Consider the following 24,940-nt stretch of genomic DNA (forward strand, 5'->3'; position numbering starts at 1 on the left):
ATAGTCTATAGCCATTAATGGATCCCAAGGCCAGCTAAGCTGTAAAGTCCCTGAGGCAACTTCTAGAAATATAGAGCTATTCATTCAAACATTTTTATAAGTAAGAAAACTCCCTCCTGATATAAGAATTAGAGACCAAGGGTGCAGATTTTTATTTTATTTTTAAAATGTTCCAATATTATTTGCACTTAAACTTTGACTAGAATGCATCCATGAATTATTCCCGTGTGCCTGCATTTTGTGATTCTCATGCCTCCCCCCTTCACTGCATTCCATCTCTCCTATCTGACCCTGAAAGTGGCGCAAATGATAGGATATTTTCCTATGTTGTGAGTTAGCACCAGCATCTCTTCAAGAGGTTCCAGGGACAGATACGGGAAGGTCTGGTTGTCTAGACACCTGTCCGATAAGTTGTAGGCTGAGACCACATGTTTTGGAACACACCAAGGAATTTGATACCAGTGTGAAGTCATGTAACTTTATATTCTTTGATTTGTAACCTTTCTTTACGTATGAAGAAGGATATTTGGTGTTTTATGACTCTGATGGTTTATCTCCCTATGAATCCTTGTTCTAATTCTCCTTGTGGCAGACTTCTTATCTGGCAGTTCAGCTAGAACAACCACGTTAAGTTGAGCCCTGTCCTATTGCAATAGTTACAATAAATGCTGGTTCCCTTTCTGGATTTGAATTAATTTCCTTGGTTTGTGTTTTATTTAAAAGGTGGTTTCTCGCCTGGGTAATGAAAAAATTGATGTACCGTAGAAGTAAATTCTCACCACACACCCAAGTTCCAGCTTTGTACTTTCTAGTCCTTTCTTTGGGTAACTTAAAACCACCTGAGCAGGGGCTTCTTGTAGCCAAAATGTGCACTCCACCTTACTGACTTTTGAGAATGAAAACTCTGTAAATATTGGCAAGCACATGCCCACTTCTTCTTCTGTTATGGATTGAGAATTTGGGGGGGGGGGGCAGAACGCATCCTGCCTTCTCTCTCTACTTATATCTGAATTAAGGTGACAGGAAATAATGAAGGAACTGTGATACAAGAGGGGTGATGGCTCATATCTCAGGTTAATACTACTATTGCAATGTTATCAAACACTGCAGGCCAATAGACATTGGGCAGGGAGATGGAGCTTAGGCTAAGGGAGAGAGAACACACCCTGCATGCTGGTAGTCCCAGGTCCAGACCCTGACTTCTCCACTTGAACAGATCAGGTAGCAGTGGGTGGGAAAGTTATCAGTCTGAGATCCTGGGGAATCACAGCAGATCAGTGTTTTTGAACTTCAGGTCTCCAATGCCATAGGACTACAACTCCCCCAATACCAAGCCAATTTAGCTAATGGTCAGGGATGAGGGGCATTGTTGGTGTTACAGACTAATGCTCTTGAACCTTAGGTGCCCAGATGTTTTTAGACCAATACTCTCGCCAAACTTAGCCAGCTATGACACCACAGATGGGCCAGCAAGTGGCCTGCGTGTGTGATCTGCATGTGTGTGTACAGTACTGCATGTGTGGTGAGAACACTTGTGTGCTGTGTACATGCAAGAATGTGGATTGGCAATACCTACTTTTGCTGTAGCTACACACACTGCTGGCATGTAGTCATCCTCAGAGTGTTGCATACCAGAAACTGCAGCCAACATGCTGGAAAGCATTTGTATACAATCCATTTGTGATCCTCACTGCTTTAGGCAGCTTCCAGACTTTATTCTCTCTCTCTCTCTCTCTCTCTCTCTCTCTCTCTCTCTCTCTCTATATATATATATATATATATATATATATATATAAATGTAAAAATTGTGAAAGTGCGTGTTCCACTTTTCTCCGTAACCGCTTGACCGATCGTCCTGAAATTTTGACACAATGATCCAGGCCACTCCCCGAGCGTTGTTAGAAAAAAATTCCCTCAAATTTCACACCTGGGCAGGTATAAACCTGCTTTTGCACAAAGTAAAGCAGCGCCCTCAAGTGGAATTCCTCCCACAGTACACCCCCTCCCTTCCTGTGAAATCTACACCACACCCACAAACTAAATAATGACATCATCAACCAAGCAACTGAAACCACCAAGGCGGCCATTATCAGACCTCTAGGCCCCTGCCAGGCTGCTAGGCCCCCACTAGGCCCGGGGGGGAGGGGGAGTCCCCGGATTGCTGGCCGCAGCACGGCCTTTTTTTATGTAGTGCCAGGCCCCCACTAGGCCCGGGGGCGGAAGGGCGACCACCCGGGTCGCAGGCTGCAGCACGGCCTTTGTTTTATGTAGGCCCCTGCCAGGCCCCCACTAGGCTCCAGGGGGAGATAACCCACAGCAACGCATTGGGGGCACGGCAAGGGGTTTTTACCTTAAATTTTAGCACCACTACCCCCCCAATCCCCCACCAAATAACCACAATACAAAAATAAATACCATCCTTCAAAGCGGCATGAGATACACCAGTCACGGAGAGGGGGAGGAACAAACAGAATAGATCATGGATCGGAACACATGGGGGCAGTCACAGGGCTTAGCCACAACAACGCGCCACACCCACAAACCCCGCCTCCACCACAAGATCCTGTAAAACAGGGGGACTCTGAGGCTCAGGGGGATCTCTATTACCCTCTATTTGACAGACTAACGCACAGCAACGCGTGCAGGGCCAGCTAGATATTAATATTTTATTAAAAGAATTTCAGTTATATAAGATAAAGTGATAAAAGAGAGGAAAGAAAAAGAGAAGAAAAAGTGCAAAGAAAAACAACAAGAAAGAAAGAAAGAAAGAAAGAAAGAAAGATATAACATAGTACACTACATATAATCAGTACACTAATAATAATAATAATAATAATAATAATAATAATAATAATAATAATTTATTATTTATACCCCGCCCATCTGGCTGGGTTCCCCCAGCCACTCTGGGCGGCTTCCAACAAAACATTAAAATACAGAAATCAAACATTAAAAGCTTCCCTAAACAGGGCTGCCTTGAGATGCCTTCTAAAGGTCTGGTAGTTGTTGTTCTCTTTGACCTCTGGTGGGAGGGCATTCCACAGGGTGGGTGCCACTACCAAGAAGGCCCTCTGTCTGGTTCCCTGTAACTTGGCTTCTCGTAGCAAGGGAACCACCAGAAGACCCTCGGCGCTGGATCTCAGTGTCCGGGCAGAACGATGGGGGTGGAGACGCTCCTTCAGGTATACTGGACCGAGGCCGTTTAGGGCTTTAAAGGTCAACACCAACACTTTGAATTGTGCTCGGAAACATACTGGGAGCCAATGTAGGTCTTTCAGGACCGGTGTTATGTGGTCTCGGCGGCTGCTCCCAGTCACCAGTCTAGCTGCCGCATTCTGGGTTAGTTGTAGTTTCCGGGTCACCTTCAAAGGTAGCCCCATGTAGAGCGCATTGCAGTAGTCCAAGCGGGAGATAACTAGAGCATGCACCACTCTGGTGAGACAGTCCGTGGGCAGGTAGGGACTCAGCCTGTGTACCAGATGGAGCTGATAAACAGCTGCCCTGGACACAGAATTGACCTGTGCCTCCATGGACAGCTGTGAGTCCAAAATGACTCCCAGGCTGTGCACCTGGTCCTTCAGGGGCACAGTTATCCTATTCAGGACCAGGGAGTCCTCCATACCCGCCCGCCTCCTGTCCCCCGCAAACAGTAGCTCTGTCTTGTCAGGATTCAATCTCAATCTGTTAGCCGCCATCCATCCTCCAACCACCTCCAAACACTCACACAGGACCTTCACCGCCTTCACTGGTTCTGATTTGAAAGAGAGGTAGAGCTGGGTATCATCCGCATACTGATGAACACCCAGCCCAAACCCCCTGATGATCTCTCCCAGCGGCTGTATGTAGATGTTAAAAAGCATGGGGGAGAGGACAGAACCCTGAGGCACCCCACAAGTGAGAGGCCAGGGGTCTGAACACTCATCCTCCACCACCACTTTCTGAACACGGCCCAGGAGGAAGGAGCGAAACCACTGTATGACAGTGCCCCCAGCTCCCAAGCCCTCTAGACCAGGCATCCCCAAACTGCGGCCCTCCAGATGTTTTGGCCTACAACTCCCATGATCCCTAGCTAACAGGACCAGTGGTCAGGGATAATGGGAATTGTAGTCCAAAACATCTGGAGGGCCGAAGTTTGGGGATGCCTGCTCTAGACAGTCCAGAAGGATGTTATGGTCGATGGTGTCAAAAGCCGCTGAGAGATCCAGCAGAACTAGGAAACAGCTCTCACCTTTGTCTCTAGCTTGCCGGAGATCATCAACCAGTGCAACCAAGGCCATATAATGATTCCAGACTGTTGCTACTTTGCAGGTGGGATCCACTGCATACTGGCATGTTCAGACTGTAATTAAAGTGGAAGAGCTATAGCTCAGTAGTAGAACTGTCTTGAATGTACTATAGAAGGTCTCAGGTTTAATCAGAATCTCCAGGTAGGCCTAGGAGAGCTGAAACCCTGAATAGTCACTGCCAATCAGTGTAGACCAGGCATCCCCAAACTTCAGCCCTCCAGATATTTTGGACTACAATTCCCATCTTCCCCGACCACTGGTCCTGTTAGCTAGGGATCATGGGAGTTGTAGGCCAAAACATCTGGAGGGCCGCAGTTTGGGGATGCCTGGTGTAGTCAATACTGAGCTAGAAGGACCTGTGGGAGATTAGCAGCCAAACTTAACAAATGTGTATTCTTGTTATAGTTAACATGGGAGCTGCTAATGCTACAGAGCTGTATTGCTGATGGGCAGATACTCAGACCACATGAATACAACTGGTAGCAAGGGTTCTGTGTGATGTCATTTTTCCTTCCTCTCCTGGAGAGGAAGGAGCATATAGTACTTTCTGTTCTTCTCTCTTTTCCTTTGACCACTGTTGGATGCAGATGTTTGCTCCAGATGCCTGAAGCTGGTTATACTGTAAATAAAAGTATTTTGCCTGCATAGTTACTGTGAACCAATGCAAGTAAGTGAATCCTATTTTTAAACTTACTTTACAAGTGTCATCTGATTCTTTATTTAGCAATGTAAGAAAGGGGATCCAGTTTACTTCATAGCCAGACTTGCTCAAAGCAAGGTTTTATTATTTATTATTGAATTTATATACCGCCCTATACCTGGAGGTCTCAGGGCGGTTCGCAGCCTAATTCCTATGCTTTTAAGTGCATGGCCAAGGATGGGATTTTAAAACTCTCTACAACCCATACACATGGAGGCCTCTGAGATAAACTGAAATTAATATGCCCTCTCCTACATACATATATAGTCTGGCTTGGCATAAGGCAGTTTGTCCCCATGAAGTTGGCACTCCTGTACAACTCTTCCTCTTCTCCCTACAAAATCAGCCCTTTTGCCGTAAGTGATGAGAAAATGCAGAAAATGAGAAAAGTGTGTAATAACTAGTGTTTGGTTTTTTCACATAGCCTTCCAGCAAACCAGTAAGAATGAATGTTCAGTAAACACTGGCCATTGTAGAACCCCACCGCCATAAATGTGCACAAGCCATCAGAATAAATGTCCCAAAATAGGCCATCTTTAAGCAACCAGTCTGATAACAGAGAGCCTTGCCTTTTGATTCAGGATGCCTTGTGTCCAAAATATTACTCATGAATGAATCAACTACCTTGGACCAGTTGGTCAATGATGAATAAGCTAAGGTTACAACAAGTCATTATGTTAATCAAAAGCCAAGTTTCTCTGTTACTTATGCTGAGTAATAGTATTAGTCTTTTACTTTTACATTGAAACTCCATGGGGTCAAAGCAGTGTTCCCGTCTATCACAGGGTGCTTGTTGCTGAGCACTATACAGGTGGGGCTTAAACCAAAGGAAAGGGAAGGCATTTGGACCATAGAGCAACTATAGCTGTGGAGTGCTGTAGCCTTTTATTGCAAACTGGGCAATTCATTAAACCCCCGTTAAAAGAGGAAATAAATAGTTTTATCAGACTCAGTATTACCCGTGCCACTAAGGAACAACACAGAGCACCTTACATACCTTCATTTCAGAGCTTGGTCTTATTACGCCATATTATTAAAAAACAGCCCAATGTGTTTAGACATCCATTGTCAAGAGACTCGATAGAAACAGCTGCATGGATACAAGATTACCTGGGACACACCTGCCATCTTCAAAGAACAGGAATGTCATTTTACTGAATCATACGAAGGGATGTGATATTTTGTGAAGAGAGCTGAGTTTGTTTCCCAGCCTGGGGACATAATGTAATGAAACCTACAGTCTACGGCCTATTAGTCAGCATCATGTGTCCTCAGCTCCAGATTACAGGTCTAGAGAATGTTAACACATGTTGAAAGATTTGGGCTTCTTTCACACAGAGAAGACTTGACAACACTTTTCAAATGCACAGGGCAGCTAGAGAATGAGTAACAGCTGCTACCAGTGCAGTCCTATGCTTGTTTACTGAGACGTATATAAAAAGCTGACTTACAACAGGTCAAACAGTTGGAATATCTAATTCAATCATTTGTATTCCTAATTATTGTGTTTAAGACTGCAGCCTAAAACAGCATCACTATCAGCAGCAACAGATTCAGACTGGAGCCAACTGGGTTCCCCTTTCCCCCGCAAAATTGCAAATCTTTCATTCACAATTCCTTTAGGTGTACACCTAAAAATATAACACATTGTTAGAAAGGTTGTGTACCACTCTCACTCTCTGCAAGATTCCAGGGGGTTCCAAGCACTCATCCAGGCTTGTATTCCCCTTGGAAATCAAGGCATGGTGGAGAAATATGGTGTAACACGTATTTACAACATGGGTGCAGATGGAGGAAGTGCAGTTTACAGCATTTGCCTCTGAAGAGGGGCTTGTCTTTCACAGCAGTTCAGCAGCTTCTGAGGCATCCTAAACTCAATCTCTGTGCCTCTGCCACATCATGTCTCCTGCCACTCCGCATGGCATCTGTCCTTGCCCCCCAAGCTCTCCCCACTTCCTTTTTCTTGTCCCAAAAAACACATTGCAAAATGCAACACTCCTTCTGTCTGCTCACCCCCCCCACGTTCTCCATCTCTCTCTCTCTCTCTCTCTCTCTCTCTCTCTCTCTCTCTCTCTCTCTCTCTCTCTCTCTCTCTCTCTCTCTCTGTGTGTGTGTGTGTGTGTGTTTAAAGGACATCATTTTTTCCCTGTATGCCATTATGTCCACATTACTCTGGCAAACTTCATTTCACAGACTCAAACATCTTCCTTTGGTGGGTCACCAACACCTTTGTCATGCTTAACTTGTTCAATCCCAGATGATGCCCTGGTGTGGCAGACAAGCTTAACCTGCATCCCCCCCCCTTGCAAAGCTCTTTCCAAGGTGAAGACTCCAAGTATTTACCAGTAGTAGTTCCTAACATTTGCTAATTTCTAACATTTACTCTTAGAATTATGGGTGCTTTTGCACCTCCAAACTCTAGTGTCCAAAATCTGTAATGTTATAAATGTTGCTAAATCACCATCACTAGGTGAAAGGATTTTTACATACCTATGCAAAGTAATTTCCCTGTCCTCGGTTATTAATTTGTAAGTGCTGTTTGTTTTCTAGTTGTATTCTTTGAATTGTATTTTATGCTGCTGTATTTTATGTTGTTTTGTGGAATCCCCCTCACAACAAATTCCACATTCCCATCTTAAGAACTTGTCTTCCTAGGAAGTTCAGTAAAACTAAACAGAGTAACACTATGCCAGTGGCCTGCTGTGGGTTAGAGAAGCTGGATCATCACCTGGTCTTGGTGAGTGGACTTGCACATTCCTATGACCCTTGTGAGTGAAGCCATCAGGAGTCTCGTACTCCCAGCAGGGTCACCCAAGGAGGTAAGGTCAAAGAGAGGACCTAGGCAAAGAATGATCCAAGAAGTCCTCAATGGCAGAACAGGCAGAAGATAACAAGTGGCATGTTACAACGGTTGTGATACTCATGCCATCGGAAGGGAGCCTTACTGTGAAGACTGTGCATTGGTCAGCGTACACTGATCTAAACGCATAAAACAAATTCACGCACAGGCGTCTTCCAAAATCCCAACCCCCAAAAAGTCCCATGGCGATCAGCAAATGGTAATGGGGGCAGGACCGTGAAATCTGGAAGCCCCTAGTTATGAACTGGCACATGGACGGTGGATACAGATTCAGTCACTCTGACTCAAGGAATGAGGCAGTTGAGCAGCTTGGCAGCTGTATGCATGACTGAGCAGCCCTATTAGGATCCACTCTGCTCACCCTGAAAAGGAGGAGGAGCTAGAAAACATGTGCCTTAAACATAGTCTGCCTCCGCTTTTCCCTGACTAGATTACCACCCAGCAGTTGTAAAAGACAATAAAAATTTAGAATATAACATTAATATATATAAAGAATGAAAAAATAATAGAAAGTTATGGTTTAAATAATTAAAATTAAGGTAAATAAGAAAAATAGTATGTAGAGATTATACAAGGAACAATAAGGGAAAAACTCAGAAACGGCTGAGAAGTTGACGGGGAATGGGAGGGAGGGTTTAGGGTGGGGAAGGGATGGGGGTGGGAAGGGATGAATCTATAAATGAGACACCTGTAACACAAAGTTATGGATGTATTTTATTTTATTGATATTTTTATCGAAGTTGTCTGATTGCTGAATAGTTGAATGAAACAAATAAAGTTATTTTTCCAAAAAAAAAATTAGAACATGGAATATACGTCCTGCAAGTGCTCCAATTGGAGAACAGCCTTTACCAAAGGTGTCATGGATTTTGAAGATGCTCAAACTCAAGATGAAAGGGAGAAATGAACTAAGAGGAAGACACATTTGGCAAACCCTCACCATGATCAACTCCTTCCTGGAAACCTATGTCCCCACTGTGGAAGGATGTGTGGATCCAGAATTGGCCTCTACCGTCACTTACGGACTCACTTTGTCCATCAATCTTAGTTACGAGTGATTGCCAAAGAAGAAGAAGACCCAACACATAGAGAGCAGTCCACACCATACATTTAAAGCACATCCAATATGCATTTGAAGCACACACCTTCCCCCAAAGAATCCCGGGAACTGTGGTTTGTTAGGGATGCTGAGAACTGTTTCTCTGTAAGATGAAAACTACAGTTGCCAGGATTCTTTGGGGGAAGCCATGCCCTTTAAATGTGCATTGGATGTACTTTAAATATATGGTATGGATCTGCTGAGTTTGGCTGAGGGGTATAAAGGGGTGCCCCCACAATAAACCCTGGGGCTGGTTCAGCCTGCATATGGGAGACTCTCAGCCTGGAACTGATCAGCTCCAAATTTAGTACAAAGCTGCCACCATGAAAACAAAGCCAAAGTCCACTAGCAAGAGGAAGAATTTTATGTTGGGATAGGCAAGGGCAGTGAACTGTTAAGGTAGAAGAGGAGGGAAAACAAGAGATGGGACAAATAATAGCAAGTTAGGGAAGGATGTAGCTCAGTGGCCTTCCATGCAAGTCCTAGGTTCGATCCCTGGCATTTCCAGGTAAGTCTGGGAATTCTCCCGTCTGAAACCCTGAAATCAGCATTCAAGACGCATTCGTCTTGCGAAAAATTCATCTTGCAGGGCATTCGTCTTGCGAGGTACCACTGTACTTAAACTGAAGCATACTTAACCTGAAGCAAACTTTCCCATTGAAAGTACAGTAATAGAAAGTGGATTAATCCGTTCTGGACAGGTCCACTGAGTACTCAACCTGAAGTGTACTTAACCCGAAGTATGAATGTAATTGGTTCTGGAAGTCTGTACTTAACCTGAAGCGTACTTAACCTGAAGCGAACTTTCCCATTGAAAGTAATGGAAAGTGGGTTCATCCGTTCCAGATGGGTCTGCGGAGTACTTAAACTGAAAGTACTCAAACCGAAGCATACTTACACCGAGGTATGACTGTATACAGAACTCCCTGTGTACCTTTTGTAATTATAAGAATAATAAAAATTTATTATTTATACCCCGCCCATCTGGCTGAGTTTCCCCAGCTACTCTGGGCAGCTTCCAATCGGGTGTTAAAAACAATACAGCATTAAATATTAAAAACTTCCCTAAACAGGGCTGCCTTCAGATGTCTTTTAAAAATAGGATAGCTGCTTATTTCCTTGACATCTGATGGGAGGGTGTTCCACAGGGCGGGCACCACTACCAAGAAGGCCCTCTGTCTGGTTCCCTGTAACCTCACTTCTTGCAATGAGGGAACCGCCAGAAGGCCCTCAGCACTGAATCTCAGTGTCCAGGCTGAACAATGGGGGGTGGAGACGCTCCTTCAGGTATACAGGACCAAGGCCGTTTAGGGCTTTAAAGGTCAGCACCAACACTTTGAACTGTGCTCAGAAACGTACTGGGAACCAATGTAGGTATTTCAGGACTGGTGTTATGTGGTCCTCGTGGCCACTTCCAGTCACCAGTCTAGCTGCCGCATTCTGGATTAATTGCAGTTTCCGGGTCACCTTCAAAGGTAGCCCCACGCAGAGCGCATTGCAGTAGTCCAAGCGGGAGATAACTAGAGCATACACCACTCTGGTGAGACAGTCCGCAGACAGGTGGGGTCTCAGCCTGCGTACCAGATGGAGCTGGTAGACAGCTGCTCTGGATACAGAATTGACCTGTGCCTCCATGGACAGCTGTGAGTCCAAAATGACTTCCAGACTGCGCATCTGGTCCTTCAGGCGCAGTTACCCCCAAAACAGTACTTCTGTCTTGTCAGGATTCAACCTCAATCTGTTAGCTGCCATCCATCCTCCAACAGCTTCCAGGACATTCACAGTTTTCACTTGTTCTGATTTTAAAGAGAGGTAGAGCTTGGTGTCATCTGCAAACTGGTGAACACCCAGCCCAAAAATCCCTGATGATCTCTCCCAGCGGCTTCATATAGATATTAAAAAGCATGGGGGAGAGGACAGAATCCTGAGGCACCCCACAAGTGAGAGCCCAGGGGTCTGAACACTCATCCCCCAACACCACTCTCTGGACACAGCCGAGGAGAAAGGAGCGGAACCACTGTATAAAGTATCCCCAGCTCCCAGCCCCTCTAGATGGTCAGAAGGATGTTATGGTCAATGGTGTCTAAGGCATGTTTGCAGCTATGTGTTAAGCCAAGCTTATTCAGGGACAGCCCCATGGAGGCCATGCTTTCCATGAAGTCCCAAGCGGCCCCTTGTAAGTTCGTGTCGGCATGGATGTTAAAGTCCCCCGGGACAACCAAACTGGGTATCTCCAGGAGCACATCCGCCATGACCTGAAGCAGCTTGGACAGGGATTCCTTGGTGCAGCACGGAGGTCGGTACACCAAAAGGCATCCTGTACTGCCACTATTGCCCAGCTTCCAGAACATGCACTCAGAAAACTGGGTCTTCCCAATAGGACGCCTGGTGCAAACTAATGACTTCCTAAAAATCACTGCAACCCCCCCCCCCAACCAAATCTCTGTCACATCCAACCAAATCTCTGTCACACATGCCAGGTCAAGTCCTCCACCCACAATCAGGTCGTGGATGGCAGTGACCTGGCATTGCACAGCAACACTTTCAGGTCATGTGGGTTTCACTTGCTGATTCCAGGATCCTTCTGGTCAGAACCAGACCTGGAGGAAGGGATAGTCCTCAAACAATGACTAAGCCTGCCTCCTTTGTAATGACATGTTCTGGTCTTAGCGTAACTCCTCCTGCTGCTCATGATCACGAGATTGGGTGTCCCAATACACACACACCCCAGCCATTCTGATGGCTGAGGCCTACTCCCAGGCAGCCCTGAACCTTTCCCCTTAAAAAGCAAAACACAAACTATACAATAACTTAACAAAATAGTGAAAGTAAAAACAAAGCAAGAAATAATTATGCTAAAATTGAACTACTCCCCGCCCCAACTAAACATTTGTCCCATCCCAAACAGAAAATAAATAATAAAATGATATTTTAAAAACCACCATTCGAGGTGCAGCAGATTAAGAACACTTTTAAAACATTTAAAAACATTTTTGCCACTTGCTGCAGAGAGCTGCTCAGAGTACGTGTGAGTGTAGACCCGTCCCTTGGGCCTGATGGAATTGGCTTGCAGGGGGAGCGGTCTTCCCAAACACTCGCAGGAGCAGCAACAGCTGTATATTGGACTGTATCTGGAGGTTTTCCCCTCTCCGTCAAATAACTGGGATCAAATAAGTGTTGTTTACTTTTTATAAGGTTGTGTCATCTGCATATCAGATGTGCATATCAGATATGCAGATGACACAACCTTGACCTTAAAGAACCTTTTAATGAGGGTGAAAGAGGAGAGCGCAAAATATGGTCTGAAGCTCAACATAAAAAAAAACCCAAGATCATGGCCACTGGTCCCATCACCTCCTGGCAAATAGAAGGGGAAGAAATGGAGGCAGTGAGAGATTTTACTTTCTTGGGCTCCTTGATCACTGCAGATGGTGAAGACGCCTGCTTCTTGGGAGAAAAGCAATGACAAACCTAGACAGCATCTTAAAAAGCAGAGACATCACCTTGCCAACAAAGGTCCGTATAGTTAAAGCTATGGTTTTCCCAGTAGTGATGTATGGAAGTGAGAGCTGGACCATAAAGAAGGCTGATCGCCGAAAAATTGATGCTTTTGAACAGGGGTCCCCAGACTACGGCCCCTGGGCCGGATGCGGCCCAATTGGCCTCCCAATCTGGCCCGCGACGACCCCCGCCGCCGCCCGCTCTTACGGCACGCAGCGCGGCGGCGATCTTCAAAATCGGAAAAAAATTGCCGAAAATCCTTTGTGCGCATGCGTATGGGCCTCTCCCAACCCAGAAGAGGTCATTTCCGGTGCACTTCCGGGTCGGGGGAGGCCCATACGCATGCGCACAAGCGATTTTCGGTGATTTTTTCCGACCGTGTGCGTGTGCGCATGCGCACGGGCACGCACTCCCCCACCCTCCGGCCCGCCACGCAATTGGCGCGGCGGGCACCGGCCCAAAGCCCGGTAAGTCTGGGGACCCCTGCTTTTGAATGATGGTGCTGGAGACTCTTGAGAGTCCCATGGACTGCAAGAAGATCAAACCTATCCATTCTTAAGGAAATCAGCCCTGAGTGCTCACTGGAAGGACAGATCGTGAAGCTGAGGCTCCAATACTTTGGCCACTTCATGAGAAGAGAAGACTCCCTGGAAAAGACCCTGATGCTGGGAAAGATTGACGGCACTAGGAGAAGGGGACAACAGAGGATGAGATGGCTGGACAGTGTTCTCGAAGCTACAAACATGAGTTTGACCAAACTGCGGGAGGCAGTGGAAGACAGGAGTGCCTGGCGTGCTATGGGCCATGGGGTCACGAAGAGTCGGACACGACTAAACGACAACAACAAAATCTGTAGGTTTCCCCCTCTCTGTCAAATAACTGGGATCAAATAAGTGTTGTTTACTTTTTATAATACATGGAAGATGGATCTCGCTCAGGTTCTGGACTCTCCTTCCTTGGAGATTTTAAAGCGGTGGTTGGATGGCCATCTGTCATGGATGCTTTAGCATTTCATTATGTCCCTAACATTTTATGTAAATGTTTTGTATAAATTATAAAAATTATAAATAAACATGTTCTATTTACAAACAAAACATTTAAATAGCTACCTTTCTACCAGTAGGATGGGGGGGGCATGGGTGTAGCCAAGATTTTTGTTAGGGGGACAGGCTTTTGTTAGGGGTGCAGAACCTCAGATTTATATTTATTTTTACTTATTGGGGGCTGCTGCCCCCCTTTGGCTACATCTGGGGGAGCACAGGAAGGAAACCAGGTCGGAAGGGGGCCACGGTCAGAAAAAGGTTGGGAAACACTGGTTTAGAAAATCATTTAAGAGGTCCCTCAAAACCCTCAGGAATTTTCAAGTCGCCATTGGGGGTGGGTTTGGGAACCATTGTCCTAATCAACAAAGCTATTGGGTTCCTAGCGGAGTTATGAGCTGCAACAGGCAGTGGCTTATGGAAAAATACTTTCAACTCAACTTCTGGAAGGTCTGCAGAGGAGCCTACTGATGATCCCAACACATACATGACTAATAATTTTAAAAGCAGGTTTGCATGATAAAGGCTTAGGGTTAAAGGTGAATCCCGAATCTGAAAACTACTTCACTTAGAACACACTGGGATCACATTTCAGTATAAAAATAAATCCTGTGAAATCAGTAGAGATGCTCTGATGCTTCAAAGCCAGAGGAGAATTTAGCCCTGGGAGACAACTGTGACGGAATGGAAGATCAATAGAACTTGACAGGCCTACAGCTGTGTTGCTTCCAGTGACGTTAAAGCCCATTTACCTCTTCTGAGGAGTGATGTCAGCTAGGCATGAGTCACTCTAGAGGAAAGCAATAACCTTAGTCAGTGTTCTATATTTATAAATTCATGACAAAAGAATAGTACTCTAGCCAGGATTGGCTTGTTATTGTTGTACAGTGGTACTTCGGGTTAAGAACTTAATTCATTCTGGAGGGCCGTCTTAACCTGAAACTGTTCTTAACCTGAGGTACCACTTTAGCCTCCTGCCGCCGCCGTGCCACCATCATGTGATTTCTCTCCTCATCCTGAAGCAAAGTTCTTAACCTGAGGTACTATTTCTGGGTTAGCTGAGTCTGTAACCTGAAGCGTCTGTAACATGAGGTACCACTGTACAGTATGTCAAATAAATGCATGTCCTTTGGGACATCAACCTATAGGGGTCTTATGGTAGAAAAAAATGTTAAAAGATTCTCAACAAGTACGTAAATGGTGATGAATCTCTATTTAAAGCAGGAAACCTTTGGTCCTCCAGATGTTGTTATAAACTCCAATTCCCATAAACTCTAGGCAGCAAGGCCAAGGTCAGGGATGATGAGAGCTGGAGCCCAGACACATCCAGCGGGGTTATATTGGACAAGATAGACAGGAACACAATATTATATAGCTTTTCTGCAGCAAGACGTTTTTCACCAGGTAACATTGCAAGCACCTAGGTGCCACAAACTATTCCACCAGTCTTTCTCAACAGGAAATGAATACATATTCGCAACATTTTGAGGGTTTAGCTGACATTTAACAGAAGTGTATAACGGAACGATCTTGCATCAAACAAGAGCTGTGAAAGAATAGGAAAATGAGATTTTATATGAACAAAAAGATAATGTAAAGAGACACTCAAGTATACTTATTTCTTGAGTATTATTATTTTCATATGTTTAGAGACACAGCACACAATCCGATTTCTGGTCTCTCTTCCCTTTCTTAATGTCAATGGCACTTATTCCCAGGCACTGCTAGATTGCAACCTAGGATGGGGGAGGGGAGAACAAATTTTAAACGAAACCTTTTAAAAGTATATATAGTACTTAGGAGAAAATAACTTTGACACCAGACTGTATTTGTTTTGTGTAAACCTGGTTAGAAGAATCAGAATAATCTCTGAAATCTTTTTTGAGAATGTCCAACAGTTAATGGGGAACATTTAATAGTACCAATCTGGCCTGTACCGAGCTTAGATTAAGAGAATGTTGATTTCATTAATACAGTATCTCATTTTCATTTTATACACCTGTGATTTAAGGGATTCCTAACAGAACCAATCACTAGCGACCATTTGGTTACCTCCTGCTTCAGGACAGCTAAAAAAGAAGCAAGCTGAGCTAGTGGGCCCATTCATTCATTAAAAACATCAGGCTCTATTCTACCTGAACTCCAAAGCCATGCAAGAATTTGTTTGCTGCCCTTCCCACTTATTTATCTGCTACATGTAATGCAGCTGAGCTCTAGTTTACCTTCCCCCTTTATCACACCAGTTTTCTTTCTTCAGGGAACTTTTAGTATGAGGAGCATTTGGTTTGGTGATCCTCCAACTGTGAACATAGGAACAGTCCAAATATAGGCTTGGACATTTTGGTGAGAACTAAGCCTCTGAAGCAGAGGCAGGAACTTTTAACCCTCTCATCAGCCCCAACCAGTTATGCCCAAGTGATGCCAGGGACTATGAGCTGTGATCCAGCAACGTCTTGGGGAGCACAGGATCCCTATATCTACTTGGAAAGAAAGGACTCCTTGCCTTCTGTGGGAACAAGGAAATAGATGGCATTAACTAAAATGCGGTAAAAGAGAGAAAGAAAGAGAGCAGCTAACACAATAGGATTACAAAGTTAAACCAGGTTTATTTGAAAATCTTAACAGCTAGTTCTTACCAAAAATAAAAAATAAAGAGAGAGGGGGGCATACACACACCCCAAGTGAAAGAAGCTGGGCCTTAAATGTTACAGATCAATGTCAGAAGCAATTTCTCTCAAGGTGCAGGTTCATCTTTCCACTGCTGTGATTGGATGCAAATCTGCTCTGGAAGGAATCAATAAAAGGGTACCATAAAAGGGGTGAGTGTAACAGTATAAGAACTCTAGAAATTGCTTTAGCAAAATTCTAACTTTGCTCTCAGACTCTATCATTTCACTGGACGGCTCCTTTTCCAGCCACTCCAACTCCTAATCACAATTGTCCAGAGTTTTTTCTGCTTCAAGGTAAAGCTTAAAAGAATCTTCACAAGACATATAACTGGTGGGTTCAATGGTCTCTGCAATGTCCTCCACCTGATCCAATAGGATACTAGCAAGGGATTTTCGAGAAGCGGTTGATCTTCTTCCACTAACTATTATCCTAGGAGAGAAACAAAGGCTGGTTGTGGACAATTTAGATTTTGGTGTTGACATAATATCATGTTGTTTGTTTGTGGGAGATCCTTGTCTGTGCTTACTACCAGTATCATCCCAAGCAGTTATAAAACAACTGTCATCCTCTTCACTATCTGAAATGATTATTTTAACGGGCATATTTTTATGCTGACAAGAAAGCTCACTGTTGTTCATCAACACATCATCAGAGCCACCAATAACCATAGATCCCATTATACTTTTGCTGGCTTGGAAACTTCTGTTGTCCCAATTTTCCTGAAGCTGAGAGTGAGCCCAAGAGCTGCAGTGGCTATTCAGTTGAAATCTGGTGTTCTCTGTATCCTTCAATGACATTTCCACTCCTGAGATATCTTGCAACTGATCCTCGGAATCTTCTAAGACAAGTCTGAAATCATATTGGGGAGAATCAGATAGAGCCTCATTCGTCATTATTACACTCATTCCAGATTTCTGCGTAAAACTGAGGTCTGACATTTTACTGGTCTGCAGTTGAGGTGCTTCTGAGGCACCTGGCTCAGCAACTTCACCTGCCTCTCCATGTGGACTTGTAGGAACATTGAGAGACATGTCAGTTTCGCCTTGTTCCTTGACATGGTTAGATACATACTCTGATGACTGCTGCAATGGGACCCCTTGGGCATCAATAAGCATGCCATTTGCCTCAACAGGTGGGTCGTGGCAGACTGTTTGAAGTTCAAAACTGCAGTTTACCTGGTAAGACAAGTGAGCTTGAGTAGTTTGTAGATGATCATCATCAGGCACGTAGTGAAATGACTGCTGCAGTGGGGCCACTTGGGCATCGTTAAACTTGCCATTTGCCTCAGCAGGTGGGTCATGGGAAACCACCTGACATGCAGGGCTACAGTTCTCCTTGTAAGATAATGAATGAGCTTGAGTAAAAGAAGATATAGGAGTTCCTTCTTGTTGACTGGCTGGTTTGCATTCTTCGTTCATGGATGCAGAGATATCCATATTAGTTATGTTCTGAAGCACTTGTTCATCCTCCTCAATAAGTAGCTCTGTCATCTTAGAACTCACACTGACAATGTCATCATCACTGTCGCCTACAAGACTGATGTTCTCACTGCTTGTAGGTTCATCAATTACAGGTGGGACAATAGCATAATTCGGAGAAGGCTTTGATGGCTTTTTCTTTGGCTGGGTGGACAATTCCATTTCTTTAAGTGATGCCCCTTCAGTCGTGTTTCGGAGGTTTCTCATCAGTTGGTCCTTTAGCTGGGATTCCAGCTGTACCAGCTCTTGGGCTTTCTGTACCCTGTGTTCAATGTCCCTGTGAACTTCTTCATCCTCAACTTCATCTCCATGAACCGCTTCGTGTGTGTACATTAAGTCATGGTCTGATATGCCAAATATCTCTAGTGAATGGAGATATGCAATGTGCTGGTCCAGCTGGTTATCTGTTTTTCTTTGGCTTGCATGCAAAGATTGAAGCTGGAGCTGGGTTTCTGAGCTCTCAGTATCTCCCAGTGTGAACAACTCCCTTAGTTCTTGCATAGTGAAATATCTGTATGGGTCTTTCCTATCTCCCATGCTTTGCCGGATTAATGAGTCTTTGAATACTTGCCTTCTGTAGATTTTTTCCTCCACTGTCCCACAGCTAATTAGCCGGTAGATTACAACATTGTCCTTCTGCCCTATCCTGTAAACCCTGTCTACGGCTTGAGCATCTGTAGCTGGATTCCAGCTAGGATCAAAAATCACCACCCTCGTAGCTGCTGTTAAGGTTAGACCAACCCCACCGACTTGGGTAGTAAGCAGAAACACAGAGTATTCTTTGCTCTTCTGAAAGACACTAATTCTCCTTTTTCGCTCCTCCAAATGGCTTACTGTTCCATCAATGCGCATTATCTTAAAGCACCTGTGAGTTAAGATGCGCTCTATAATATCCAGCATTTTTCTTGAATGAGAGAACACCAGTGTTCTGTGCCCTTCCTCCTGCAATCTTTCCAGCAGGGCCACGAGGAAGCACAACTTTCCTGATTCCGCCATCAGAGTCTCATCCAAAATGTGCCCAAGGTTTCTCTTCATGCTGGAAAGCCCATCATTTCCATCACCATCCACCATATTATAATTGAGAGCTTCCAGACCAAGTTTGCTACATGCTTGTGCTGACAACAGCCTAGGGTGATCACAGAGTTTCTTCAAGACAGTCAGTTCAGCTAGTGGGGACCTTGTGGTCATTAACAACTTTTGGATATGATCCAAAGACAGAAAGTCCCTATATATTTCTTTTTGTATGGGTGATAAGTATACCCACACAATGAAGTCATTCTTTCTGGGCAGTGACGGCATTTCAGAAGCAACAGCCTTGCTCTGATATTCTGGGAGACTGGTTTTAAGTTCAGGCTTAACTTGGTTCTGTAGTTCATCTTTACTCCGTCTTAGGAAATACGGCTTGATGATGGACATCAGGTTTTCAGACATCTTAAGTCCCAGTGCTTTTTCTTCCTGGGTTGCATTCTTTGTCCTGGCTCTTGTGATTGGTTTTTCATATTCCGCCCCGAAGGTTTTCATCGTGCCTAGAAGCGTTCCCTGACAAGCAAAGTCAAAAAGAGCCCAGAGTTCTTTTAGGTTGTTTTGGACTGGGGTCCCTGTGAGCAGGATGCGGTTTTCGGAAGAGATAGCATGCACAGATTTTGTCGTTTTGGCAGATGGTGTTTTAATTTTATGAGCTTCATCAAGGATGACATAGTCCCAGACGAACTTCTTCCCATCAAAGCTTGATAACTGCTGCCAATTGCTGAGGACCATTTGATAAGTCGTGAGCAAGACACCACTCCTCTTCTGGATCCTCTTTAGATTTTTCTCACATTCATGCTTGTTGGGCCCATGAAAGACACTCACTCGCAGCCCAGGAGCCCACTTGGCAAACTCTTCAAGCCAGTTGCTCAAAAGGCTAGGTGGCATAATTAACAGCACAGTCCGAATGAGTTCTTCATCAAACATGCCTGAGAGGAAAGCAATGACCTGAATGGTTTTCCCCAAACCCATGTCATCTGCAAGGATACCACCTTTCCTTCCATCGCGGTATAAACTGTATAAGAAGGCAACCCCTTCTCTCTGGTGGTCAAATAGCTTGTCATGTATTTCTCCAAACAACATTAGTCCACTCTGACAAACGTCCACAAAGACATCATCTTCCTGATCCAGGGCTAATGAAGCTAATGCTTCCTCAACTTTTTTCATTTTTCTTGTCAGCTTTTCACAGGGATTGATTTGGTGTGCCTGCCTCAGAAGGCAGAGAGATTCCTCCAGATTGCCATTTTTTGCTTCCTGCTTTGCTTGGGAGACAAATCTGCAAAATATAAAGTTTGAAGAGTCAGAAATACCCTGCAAAAATCAACTCAAGCGTCTCAGTAAGGACAGTAGCATCCATGCATTTGATTCACACAATATAACATGCCTACAAAACAGCTGTCATTTATTGTTTATTACACACACACACACACACACACACACACACAGTATATATATAAAGCGAGTATATAGTGAGTTACAAAAATCACAAATTTAATAGTAAAAATGAATCAAATATCAAAAAGAGATAAACACAATAGCTCTAAAAATTCAGAGACCACTCACTCACAGCATTAGAAATTATATAAAAATTTAGGACCGGCTTACTTGTAGCATTTACCGGTACTTGCTCCATGTGTTCTACCTCAAGCACTTTGATCTGCAGAACTTGCACTTCTATAAGGGCCATATAATGTTCATTCTGCATTGGCTAGGAGTTTATCTTTCAGCATGGCAGCATGTATGCTTTCCTTCCCAATCAGTGCTAGACAGACACAGCCTTGCTATCTGATATTAGACATCTGCTAAAACCTTTTTAATTCATAAATCCTGTCCAGACACATATCAGTCTAAAAATATTTGCTGAATTCATTTGTGTATTACTTATACTTGTTTCATGCACACTGCTTAAAGATTTGCTTGATTAAGCAGTTTCTAAAGAAATAAATATAAATTATTAAAAACCTTTGTGGAATAAAAAGATGTTCAACACTAGGGTTGCCATATTTCAAAACGTGAAAATCTGGACACAAAAGTTGTTGAGCTTTTTCTTCTGTCAAAGTTGTTGAGCTTGTTTTGTAAAATCTCAACAACAAAAATATTGCAGTTTTTTAGCTATTTTTAAGGAAATTCACCAAAATCTAGACTTCTGACATAGATCCCCAAACGTCTGGATTTTCCTGGACATTTCTGCGATTTCTGCCCAGACACTGTTTCCAACTGCATTATTCCGGCTAACACCCAAAGATCACTTCAACTCAATGGGACTTGCTTTTGAGTAGACTAAATAGGATTGCATTGGAAAAAATTAGAAGTGAAGTTTTGGTAAGTTTCTCCAGAGAGAATTAGGCCTCATCTGCCCAAGGACACAGCATTTTGGGTAGTGTCAGTGGAGTCCCACAAGACCCCACCTGCACTATGCATTTAAAGCTCTAACAAACCACTTTAAATACTCATGGCTTCCCCTAAAGAATCCTGGGAACTGTAGTTTGTTAAGGGTGTTGAGAGTTGTTAGAAGATCCCTATTTTCCTCATAGCAATCCCTCTTCCCAGGGAACCCATGTAGCTCTATGAGGAAAATAGGGGTCTTCTAACTAACAACTCTGTGAAGTGAATCAGGAGACTCAGCACCCTCAGGAGTCTCTAGGGGAAGCCATGGCTGTTTAAGCTGGTATGATAGTGCTTAAATCTATAGAACAGATAAGGTCTGTGACACCACCAAAAGTCTCTCTCTCTCTCTCCCTCTCTCTCCCCCCCTCTCTCTTTACAAAGGCCAAATCACAGGATTGACCATGCCATTGAAATTTCATCAGCAATGGGAAACCTCTGGCCCAACCTCTGGTTCCAGTTAGGCCCAATATGGACCCTAATCTGAACACAAGGTTGTGGGGCAGGTACAGATGCAAAGGAACAAACGGGAACTTAAAGTGAGCAGAAGTAAAAACACCAACACAGTAACCCTTATATTTGCAAAGTTGGAGATTTTATATTTTCGAAATATAGAGGAATGTTGCTTCTTTGCCTCAGCAGCTTTCCATGCATCTTGAAATATTTTTTACACCTAGAAGAACCTAACCTGATTAAGGCTGCAGTCCTGTGAGAGTAAGTACATACCATTGAATTCACTGATATATACTTCTGAGTGGACACACTAGTGTTAGGGCAGAGGCACACCACATATTTAAAGCACATGGCTTCCCCCAGGGAGTCCTGAGAACTGTAGTTTCCCCTCCCTTCCCACTCCTTCACTCTCTTTAGTGTTACCTTTCAATATTCAAACTAGGCAATATACATATCCCGCCACTAGGGGCAGCAAACACTGTCTTTCATGTAACACATAAAATGCAATAGTAACTCAACAAAAAATGGGGGGGGGAATTAGGTACAGTGGAACCTCGGTTTATGAACACCTCGGTTTATGAATTTTCGGTTTATGAACGCCGCGGACCCATCTGGAACGGATTAATTCACTTTCCATTACTTTCAATGGGAAAGTTCGTTTCAGTTTATGAATGCTTCAGTTTATGAACAGACTTCCGGAACCAATTACACCCATGCTTCAGTTTATGAACGCTTCAGTTTAAGTACTCCGTGGACCCGTCTGGAACGGATTAATCCACTTTCCATTACTTTCAATGGGAAAGTTCGCTTCAGTTTATGAACGCTTCAGTTTAAGTACTCCGCGGACTGTCTGGAACGGATTAATTCATTTTCCATTATTTTCAATGGGAAAGCTCGCTTCAGTTTATGAACGCTTCAGTTTATGAACAGACTTCCGGAACCAATTGTGTTCATAAACCGAGGTACCACTGTATATAATGTGTAACTCCAAAAGCTTGTGTGCTATATTTTAGGACAGGTATCCCCAAACTGCGGACCTCCAGATGTTTTGGCCTACAACTCCCATGATCCCTAGCTAACAGGACCAGTCGTCAGGGATGATGGGAATTGTAGTCCAAAACATATGGAGGGCCAAAGTTTGGGGGTGCCTGTTTTAGGACATTCTGAGTGGCGGAAATAAAGCTATTCTGTACTAGGTCCCCCCTCCCCCTCTCCCAGATAAAAATAAGCCAACTGGGCTACCTACATTTTACTATTGTTATTTTGAATAACTTTCTGGCCTGCTGTTATTTTAACGCTATTTATTGTTTTTGCTGCTGTTTTACATCCTGGAAATTTAACATTGCAATTTTTAGATCTCCTGCAACCTGCCAAGGGAACTTGTGCACCCTGAAATGTGAGCTAGTAATCATTGAAATAACTGTTATTAAATATTTCGAATATCACAGCTCCACAACGTAACCATACACAGGTGTACAAGGCAGTAAAACCAACTGAGTCCCCCGGGCAGGTGCTAGGATTGTACCGTCTTGACTTCCACTTGCGCAGGAGAAACGGCGTTATCACATTTCTTATCCGGGGAAAGAGAAACGCTCTGGAATCTTAGCTCAGAAGTAAACCTTAAATGCAGAATCACCCTCCCGTTCCAAATCCTTTTCGCTTTACCTCCGGTACTGGTCATCCCGCTCAGGATTATCAGTGCCCAACGCCTCAGCCATACTTCCGCAGCAGAAACAAACACAGAAATGACTGGCCGTGAGATTTCGAAACTACGCGGCTTGCCGTAGCGTCTACTCCCTTAACCTTCCCAGCCTATCACTGAGCGGAATGCAAATGAGGCACAAAGTTTTAAGCCTATCAGCTCGTTCCGAACGTAGAGGCTGTAAGTTCAAAGGAGGCGTTCTCTTTCATTTGCACCACCGAGATAAAAACGTAGAGCCACAATTCAGATGTGTGGGGGTTCGGTTCCTGGTTTCGTTTTACTCTGGCTGCTCCCGCGCCGCCATTAAGGGACCATAGAAAAACTTGAAGAAATGTATGATTTGGGGGCGGGAGCTGTGACTGGACAAGAAAAGAGGAGCATTGATGCTCTTCCTAATTCAGATCATATTTCGCGTGAAAAATATGATTTAGGCTTTAATGAGACTTACTTCTGAGTAGGCCTGCACAGTACTTTACAGTTGAACCGCAGTACTACTCATGAATTCAGAATAAAGTTTCATCGACAGCATTAGATTCACAGGATAAAAGACTGCAACTTTTTAGCCGTTTAAAAACCACCCTACAGGCAATTAAAGAATCCTGTGTCACAGTGTCCTGTAGCCATTAGAATGTTGGAGGCCAGGATTCAAATCCCTGCTGAGCCATGAAACTCAAAAGGTTACCTTGGGCCTGCCACAGTCTCTCAGCCTAGCCTACCTCACAGGGTTGTTGTAAGGATAAAATGGGGATGAAAAGAACAATGTACTGCCACTTTCGAGCTTCAACATTCGCACTTTGCGATCTCCAAGATACTGTTCTATTCATTGATTCAATCCTAACCATATATGAAAATAGAGACAATCCAGAAGCCCCTGTTTACTCAGAATCAGGAGTGCCAATTTGGCCCCACAACCATGGGTGCCTGGGGCTGTGGGTGCCATGCAGCGTGCATGGCCCTGGCACAAAAATTTGTGGGTGCCCGGCCTCTTTGTGAGGAATTATGTGGGTGCCCAGGGCCACAGGGAGTTGGCATCTATGCTCAGAATTGTCCTGTTACCCAATAGGTCATCTTTTTATTTGGCTATCACTTGTAGTCAAATAAGATTGTCTTCCATATGGTCGTAATAGTGTGTCCTTAAGTGACTGTGGAAGCCGATTCTGGATTCACACATCCTTCCAAATTGGGGACATGGGTTTCCGGGCGGAAACTGATCAAGGTGAGGATTTGCCAAACGTGCTTTCCTAGGTTTTCTGTTGCCCAGGACAAAGACCCAGTTTGGCATCCCACATCCCGGATGTGTGTTTGCGTACATACAAACATACAAACATACAAACACATACACACACACCTCATAAAGGGCATAAAAAGTAGTCAATATATCATTTTAATACAAAGGAATCCTAGGAAGAACTATGACTGCATGACCAAAGTCAAAAAGAGCATCCCTTTCTAGTAAAAGCAAATTGTTTGTCAAAAGTCAACCTTCCATGTTTATTTATCTGAGGTCAGGTTTTGAATTGGATTTATTTGGACACAAGATCATTATGCATTTCCATAAGATCAGCCAAGACCCTCTGGTTTCCTTTTAAAAGCTCCCCCCTCCCTTTGAGGCTTTTTGCCACCCAATCCTCTTCTTGGTAACTTATGTGCAAACCCTTTCAAGCAGTGTAAATTTACTCCCAAGTAAGTTCCAACAAGATTCCCTTCAATTTTATTTTATTTTTGTTTGATTACTCATTC

The 24,940-nt window shown here is 44.1% G+C and overlaps 1 protein-coding gene across 1 annotated transcript; it reads right to left on the reverse strand.

Annotated features, from left to right (window-relative positions):
• Window positions 1-16,072: 16,072 nt before the first annotated feature.
• Window positions 16,073-23,394, reverse strand: LOC118093952 (DNA excision repair protein ERCC-6-like). The gene is made up of 2 exons (XM_035133819.3): window positions 23,164-23,394; window positions 16,073-19,936 (listed from the first exon to the last, which is right to left on the reverse strand). The coding sequence occupies exons 1-2, from the start codon at window positions 23,214-23,216 to the stop codon at window positions 16,414-16,416; spliced, it is 3,576 nt and encodes a 1,191-aa protein (XP_034989710.2). The 5' UTR covers window positions 23,217-23,394; the 3' UTR covers window positions 16,073-16,413.
• Window positions 23,395-24,940: the final 1,546 nt, after the last annotated feature.

This window comes from Zootoca vivipara, chromosome Z2 (genome assembly GCF_965207765.1).
Source record: "Zootoca vivipara chromosome Z2, rZooViv2.hap1.1, whole genome shotgun sequence".
In the NCBI taxonomy this organism is placed as follows: domain Eukaryota; kingdom Metazoa; phylum Chordata; class Lepidosauria; order Squamata; family Lacertidae; genus Zootoca; species Zootoca vivipara.